At 35.6% G+C, this 8,539-nt stretch overlaps 1 protein-coding gene across 1 annotated transcript; it reads left to right on the top strand.

Annotated features, from left to right (window-relative positions):
- Positions 1-434: 434 nt before the first annotated feature.
- Positions 435-4,280, top strand: LOC108371168 (opsin Rh3-like). The gene is made up of 4 exons (XM_017626677.1): positions 435-732; positions 815-997; positions 1,070-1,416; positions 4,273-4,280. The coding sequence occupies exons 1-4, from the start codon at positions 647-649 to the stop codon at positions 4,278-4,280; spliced, it is 624 nt and encodes a 207-aa protein (XP_017482166.1). The 5' UTR covers positions 435-646.
- Positions 4,281-8,539: the final 4,259 nt, after the last annotated feature.

Genomic DNA, 8,539 nt, shown 5'->3' with positions numbered 1-8,539 from the left:
TATTATTAGTCGGATTTGGTGTTCTAGAGATCAAAATACCTAGTAGCAGCTTTGTCCCCTAGAGACATTTTTACTTTCAGTTTTCTTAATGTTTATGCAAAGCTACTAAAAATTAACTCATTCACAACATTAACCTTGCAAATTTCATTGACATGGCAGTTTTTGTGATATATTGTACATATATGTACCAACATACATATTCGTACATACGAATGATAAAGAGTATATAAAGGTGTGTATCAGAACCTACGAATGTATATGTAAATCGGATTTGTTAAATCAACCAACGCATCATAGCACCATGTCATAGACATTCAAAAAAAAACTCAAATCGCCCTGTCAGCGCATAGCTATTCAGAACCGTCTTCACTAACCAACTAAAATCTCGGCTAATCCAATGCGCACCCGATTGGCTAATCTAATCCGTTTTGTGCTCGCAAAAATCACGACCAATTTATGGGAAAGTATTAGTATAAAAGCTTTTACAGCAGATCAACACAATTCTGTCAACGTTGACCAGTGAAAGTGTACACAGCGAACCGAAAGAACAAGTGTTTCCAAAAAACTGGAATTCATTACAACACAGCGTTGTTTTGGATAGCTTTGGTTTGGCAGTGCATGAAAAGGACGAAGTATATTGACCACTATGGATATGGATATGGAATATTCGTATAGCTTACCGAATCCGTTTGGAAATGTATCAACAGTGTCGACACTGCGCGCAGAGGCAAGGTGCTGTAGATGCAATATTAATTTTCAATCCCTCCCCACATGCCATTCCAGCTTAACTTAAGTACCAACTATTTACTCTTAGAATGTCAGATGTGCGGTTAATCGGTTGGAATGTGCCGCCAGAAGAGTTGCGTCATATACCCGATCATTGGTTGAAGTATCCGGAACCACCTGCTTCCCTACACTATCTGCTGGGCACGTTATATCTCTTCTTTACAACCGTATCGATGGTCGGTAACGGTGTGGTCATCTGGGTGTTCACGGCGTGAGTATGGCGGATAGACTACAGTTAATTCGGAAGAGCTTATTTTAATTTCTAACTCTTTCTCGTACACAGTGCCAAATCTTTGCGTACCCCATCAAACATACTGGTTATCAATTTGGCCATATGTGACTTCTTCATGATGCTGAAGACACCCGTCTTCATCTATAACAGCTTTCATAGGGGATTCGCTTTGGGTAACTTCGGTTGCCAGGTGTATGGCATACTCGGCGCTTACACCGGCATTGGCGCATCTACCACGAATGCTTTCATTGCATACGATCGCTACAACGTCATCACCAAACCAATGGAAGGCAAAATGACGCATGGCAAGGCGATTACGATGATTATGTTTGTGTATCTCTATGCCACACCGTTTGTAGTTGGATGTGTGACGGAGACTTGGGGCAGATTTGTGCCAGGTAGGTGAAATGGCTTATTTTCTTGTTGTTACATGTGTTTCAGTTAGGGATGGCAGCGCTGAGTCATTTGATAAAATTAATCGATTATTTTTGTCCAATTTACGATTTAATTGTATTCGTAGTTTTGTGTTTCATTAATCGATTAATTGTAAAATAATCGTAAAATATTTTCAAAAAATATGAATTCTGTAGTTGGATAAAATTGCAAACAGCCGCAAGAATTGCTCAAGTTCAGAGCATACAAAGGTGTAAATAGCTGCGCATGTAAGCATTGTCAAAGCTACAAACCTAATGCCGAATTTCCATTAGGCATTGAAATGAAAAAAATTAGTGTAATTTAAAGATTGCCACGCGGTATTAAATATAATGACGAATATTTTTTTAATGCCCAATTTTGTCATTATCATTTTTGCCATTTAATACCTAGTGGAAATCCAGCAAAAAGTTGGCAAGAGTGCATTGGAATCTTACAAATAACCGAAATATGGCGCCCGCAAAATAACCGACTATGGTTGGAATATTAAGGGTCTTCACACCCATTTCGGTAGTTTCGGTAATTCCATCAACTGTGAACGTCCTTTTCAGATATATTTTGTTAGACTGGTAAGCTATGTTTATCAACAGCTGATTCGCAGCCTTTTTCCTATAAAAAATAAATAAATTGTAACAGTAAATTGAATGAATTTACTTACTCATATGCGTTATGCCTTTCGGCAGCGAGCGGATTTAAAATTGAATAATTTTCGAACGGCTGATTGCGGTTTACCAACAATCTGAAAAATTATCAAGCTTCCACCACGATAAAATAATGATAAAATAATTTTACACAAACAAAATACATGCGGAAAAATTACCGAACACCGAGTACCAAACTCGAAGTGATGACCCCTATTGTAAAACCCCTTTTTCCAAGTTTTAACGTATTATTTTTGTTGTTATTGAACTTTTGTTATTTTTTTTATAAAAATATAGTTCATGCTTTAACAAAACCCGTGTAAATCCAAGTTTCCAAATTTGTGCAATATTAAAAAAAAATCAACAAACTTTCGTACAAGTTTCGAACGTTTTAAAAATTCCAAAAAATCAATCGAAATTTTTAACCATTTGAAACTTGTACTTTATTCTACTAGAATTCAATGGGCTACAAAACTGCATACTCAGAATTTAATTAAAAACCTCGAAATTTTAACGAATATTTGTTGAATTTTTTTTTAAATTGCATAAATTTTTAAGGCAGTGCACTATGGGAGATTTGAGCCTATTTTGTGGTCAGAAGTCAATTTCTTAACTTGCTTGAAATTAATTTTTTTTTGTAGTCGAAAGATTGGTACAATACAGCGATGTTCTATTGAAATTTTCAACAAATAAATTTTCGTGATTGGGATAAAGAAAAATTGTTTGGGTGTTCACACCAAATTTTGGCAAATACCCAATCGTGTGACGCTGCCTTTGAACTTGTATTTATACGGATGTTTTTAAATAATGAACTATAAAAAAAACTAACCAAAATTATATAACAGCAAAAATTATATTTTAAAACTTGTTAAAATTTGGTGCGGCTGTAATTTGTTCGACTACTGTACATAAGTTTACAATGATTACTCGGCCGTGCATCATAGCAGCACAATGCCGCTAAGCGCATTTTAAAATTTTCAGGCAATAGCCTCATGCGATTATCGAATATATTTTTTGTTGTTTGTGTGAAATATTTTATTTTTATCAGTATTCTTCTTTTAATCAAAATATGTTGAAATGAGTGAAACTAAAAAAAAACATTTTGCCAGAAACCTTAGTATATTGAGACCTTTAGAGGCAATGACAGTAATTGTACTGTGGCGAAAAACGCAACACTTTAAGCCAGTAATTCCGCTAGTGCATTGCGGTAGCGAACAAATAATTAAAGTATTACCAAAGCAGCTCTTCGCCAAAAATTAGGAGATGCCGTCTTGAAACAATTTGACCGAAGATTTTGCTCCATCGAACATTCTTTGTTTGCTAGCCACAACAACTTTACTCGACCAAAAGTTGAAAAAAATCATTTCAAAGATCCGTTAGCATTGTCCTCAGTAAAGAAATTCTTGAGAAATTAAATAATGTGCGCAAAGCATCTTATGGAAACGTCTTTGGGCCCCTCATAAATCTCTTTTACACAAACGAAGGCGAAAAGATGACGACTTTCGAAAAATGTTATTTAGTTGATACTTCGGTGGCTGCTGAACGCCTTTTTTCAAAAGCTGGTGCTAAAGCAACCGAGAAACGCAACCGTGTAGCAACAAAGCGCTTATCAAAACACTTGTTTTTGCAAAAATGTTTAAATAATAAATAATTATCGGCGCTGAAAATACTCGTTTTATTTTGTTTAAGGCTAATTAACCAGAGAATTAGAAATTTTTTATGAAAAATGTTTTTGTGAATACCCACTGTAAAAAATGCCTTTAAAAATTTGATCAACCGATTATTTCTGAATAATTGCAATTAATTTTTTTTGGTTTGTGATTAATCATATGATTAATTAATCGCTTATTTTATTTTTTTTGCCATATATATTTTTTGTATAACTTTTTTCAGTTGGTATTTAAAACTTCCGCATTACTTTGTTTGGCAACAGAGTTTAGTATTTAGTATCGATCCGATGCAATACATACATGTACATATGTTTGTAAATGTATCTATGTATATTTGTAGAAAGATTGAAATTAAAGAGTGTTAAGGGTGCTACAAGTTCAAGGTTGAATTAGACGGTGATTCCAACCTTGCCGTTCACATGGCTAATGCATTTTTGAGTATCGGATAAAATTACATAGTTTAAAAATGTTTGAAGTATCACACTAACTATATACATGTCTTTACAAACAGGTGGTTAACTTTCAATTAGGTTTAGGTAACACTGTGTAAAAAATAAAAAAAGTAGTGTTACGAATCATATATGTATGTACATTAGGGAGGTCCAAAGAAATTAAAGTCGGAATTATAATACTCTCACCCCCTAGCATTGTTCGAGGTATATTGAAAAAAACTATACTACTGTATTTCTTATAAAAAAAATATTTAGAGGTGGCTTAAAGGTCTCAAAGTTTTCCATGTATTTTATGGAAAAACCCAATTTTTTATAGAAATAGTATAGAATCCTCCAAATCTAGACTCTTCAATGGACCCTTCTTCAGGAGAATAATAGAACAATAAATTGGCACTTACAAACAGGGCCGTCCAGAGAAAACTCGGGCCCGGAGTGCAAAATCATGGGCCCTACCCATAAATTGTATTAATTTAAAATGTGATCAATTGACAGTTTTCCACGTAGCATTATTTAACGTTTAAAAGCCTATAACGAAGAAACAGTTTCTAGCGGAAATATCGAAAAATATTTGTTTCTATAATGAATTAATTTTTTTTATAAAAATGTTAGTTATAAATATAAGATAAGCTGCAATAATTCAAAATCAGTTAACATACTCAACAAAATCATAAGTCTGCCATTATTTCAGGCCTCTCGAAAATCCCGGGCCCGGGGGGATTGCACTGCTTACCACTACACTACTTCAAGGAATAATACTCAATTGTGTATGTAACCAGGGTTGCCACTGACGAAAAAAAAAACTTACCATCCACTTAAAAAAATCTACCAAATCTGGAAAATATCTACCAAAATTTTTTTTTTGATATTTTAATAAAAACTAGTTTTTAATTTTTTTTTAGTTATTTCAATATGAATTAAAATAGTTTTTAAGGAACTTTTTATTTAAGTAGTTATACGGCATTTGAGATCATATTAACGGCGTATTCTGAGTTTCCTTTAACCAAAAGCGAAAGTGATGAAACTAAAGGCAACAACGAAACTTCATCATTTGAAAAAACTTGAACTGCAGTTATTATAGACAAATACAGTTTTTTACAGATTTTTGTTAATATTCACAATGTTTTTCAAGTAAAAATTGTTTTGTTTTTTTTTGTGTAAGAATAATTTTTGCGCTTTACCCAAACCCATAAAAATCAAGGATTCCAGCTATATACAACATATAGAAAAATTAAAAAAAAAGTCGTGTAAATTTCGAACTTTTTGCTCTGAATCTTTAGAACAATTAATGATGGAATTTTATTTGATTATAAACAACAATGTGCAACTAAAAATACCCGTTGATTTTTTTTTAATTAATTTGCCGCCAGTCTTTTGTGGTTTTTATCATTTAACTATTGCCATTGATAAAAAATGGCGTTGATTAATTTTTTTTTGCGAACAACCATAGCACGTAATTACATAATACTATAATAATAATCATTTAAAATACTTATGCAATTAAAAGCTCCTCGGGATTCCACTAAAATGACTTTTTAATGGAGCACGATATGTTCGCCTTATATCGATAAACATTTATACGTATGAATATAAAAAGCATTCGAAAATTAATGCAATAAAGTACACTACATTTTGGAAAGAAATTTATAATATAAAGATAACTACGAAAAATAAAGCGAGAACGAAAAGTTCAACAAAAATCTACCAAAATGAGAAAAAATTTACCTTTTTACCAACCCAAATTTTTTCTACCAATTTTGGTAACAATTTACCAAAGTGGCAACCCTGTATGTAACTATTCTTTAATATTAACTTGTTTTATGGAGGTCAATCAGAGATAGAGGTGAGCAAGTTACGGTACATCTTCTCACCAAAGAAGAGTTGCGTCAAATAGGATCCTTCAAGCCTTCAAATCCGCAGGTCCAGATGGTGTTTCACCGAATCAGCCGCAGCAATCTTTGGAGTTAGCTCAAAATGGCTGTATGCTATTTTTAATGGAGCCCTGACCCTTAACTACATTCCGGAGACCTGGCAAATGTCAAGGGTTGTCTTCATCCCCTTGTAGACCTACTTCTTATTCTACCACCATCTCTCCAGCTCAATATAACGGAGCGACTGATTGAATCCCTCCTTAGGGAACCAGTTGCAAACACACGTATGGCATCACATCATGCCTATATGAAGAGGTAATCCACCGAACAGCGTTGCGTGTCGAAAACAGAGAAATCTTTAACGATAAAGAAATATACCTTGATAGCATTTCTAGACATCAAGGATACTTTCAACAACATCACTTTTGAAGCAATCAGATCAGCCCTAACGGCAGTGGGCATTCACTCAAAGTTGTGGTCGCTCATACGATAGTGGGTGGAAGGCTCCAAGGTCACTGCGTATGCTGACGATCTTGCGATGGTTGTGAGTAGAAAATTTTCACAAACTCTGTATGATATCATGCAGGACAGACTAAATAATTAGAATGTCATGTAATTGAAAGATGGACCTGGGAGAAAGACCTGGGCATTAACCCAGACAAAACTAGCCTGGTGCTCTTTACAATAATATCTGTGTTCATATGGAATAGTAGCTTATTTCGGGAAGCTGGTTTAAGTATAATGCGTTTATTCGGACTGTTGCAAGTCTCTAAGCGAGATGGCTGAGCAGTCTGCTCTTCACTTCGTATGAGTGCCGTGGCAGCGGAACATATCAGGCATCGAAAAGGCAGACGAACTTGCAAGAGAGGGCACATCCGCTCCACTTTCGCGGAAGTGTTTAGGCATTCCGCTCGCTACCTGCAAGCTCGTTCTTAGGGATCTATCTCTTAAACTAGCAAGTGATAGGTGGGCTTGAGTCACCACTTGCTGCAATACGAAACTTACGTGGCCAAATTGGGTCAAAAAACGGCCGAAGGATCTCCTCATGCTGAGCAGAGGGGGCTTAGAGCCGCAGCCGTGGGTCTGTTAACAGGCCATGTTGCCATCGGAAGGCACGCGGAGAGGCTAGGGGTCTCCCATAACGACTTCTGCAGAAGCTGCAGAAACGAAGAAGAGTCAGAAACCTTGCAGCACCTGTTATGCGAATGCTCCGCTCTTTGTGGAAGAAAACGAAAGTTACCCGAGTTAACCGAGGTAGGCAACTTCTGGATTTCGCGCAATCCACACGATGGTTTGAGGGTTCTAACGATCCGCGTGGTATCACAACGGGCCCAAAATCTAACGGCCTAGATATGCCACTTGAACCTAACCCACCTTATGGGTCAAACAAAACCCTCGATAAATGATATAATAAGACCCGTAAAGAAACTTAAATATTTAAAAATTGTTAAATAAACAATTGAGTAGTATTTCTTAAAGTCTCCTAAGGAGAAACATAGACTGCATTTCTTTATTCATTCTGAACGTTTGGAATAAGCTTTTTTGTTTATTTATTCTTTAGAACGTTCCTGTTGATATGTTGACGTATATTTCAAACGCATTCTGTTTATTCCGGCTGTGAAATGGGATTATCCGGAATGTATAAAGAAACGCAGCCATAGTTTTCCGATTGAAAAATATGTTTACGTGTTTATTTTTTCGCTTTAGGGGATCATACCTATAAAATTCAGACTTTACTTTTCTCACATGTATTTTTCTACCACCCCAATGTACATACATACATATACCCAGTTTTCTAGTTAGACTATTAAGCGCCCGGGGCAAATATTGATATAACGCCCACAACTACTCCTACAAAATACTCCATGTTACCACAAAAAAAAAAAACAATTTTTACCTCCAAAATGTACTTTTTCCATTATTCGCCATGATTTACCATCTTTTCACTGTGAGGTTTGCGTGCAATACATACAAGCAGTTTACATTTGGGACTGTAAACCTTACTCAAAAGATTTGCATTTCGGACACGATGAACACAGAGAGATCAGCTATAGACTAAATTCTTCCGCGTAGTACTTACAATTGTTAGTAAGGTAAACACCAAAGTGATCCTGAAGAGGACGTCAAAAATCCCAACATACATATATAGTGGTTTACGAGATGCCAAAGCTTGGCCAGATAAAATCAATTTATTTTTTAGAAATTCGATGGTTGGGCAAAGCAGCAGCAAACTTCGGAATGCTGATGTCAAGTTGTCGCAGGTTTATACTGGTCGATCTTTAGACAAGGGCGTAGCTGGATCTAATGTAGGAAAGAGCAAAGGTTAATATAAGAAAACAACAAATCTCCCAGCAATAGGTTGTTCCCTGGGTATAGGACCCGTAAGATAAAAAAATATACCCAATAAGTGACCCAAAACAGCCTTTTTAATTGCCCTCTCCTCCAAACTTTGACGGCC

The sequence above is a fragment of the Rhagoletis zephyria genome, unplaced genomic scaffold (genome assembly GCF_001687245.7).
Source record: "Rhagoletis zephyria isolate East Lansing unplaced genomic scaffold, Rhagoletis_zephyria_1.1 Rzeph_scaffold_04741, whole genome shotgun sequence".
NCBI lineage: Eukaryota > Metazoa > Arthropoda > Insecta > Diptera > Tephritidae > Rhagoletis > Rhagoletis zephyria.
Note: the sequence above shows the minus strand (reverse complement) of the source record. Positions and strands in the feature narration are given on the sequence as shown.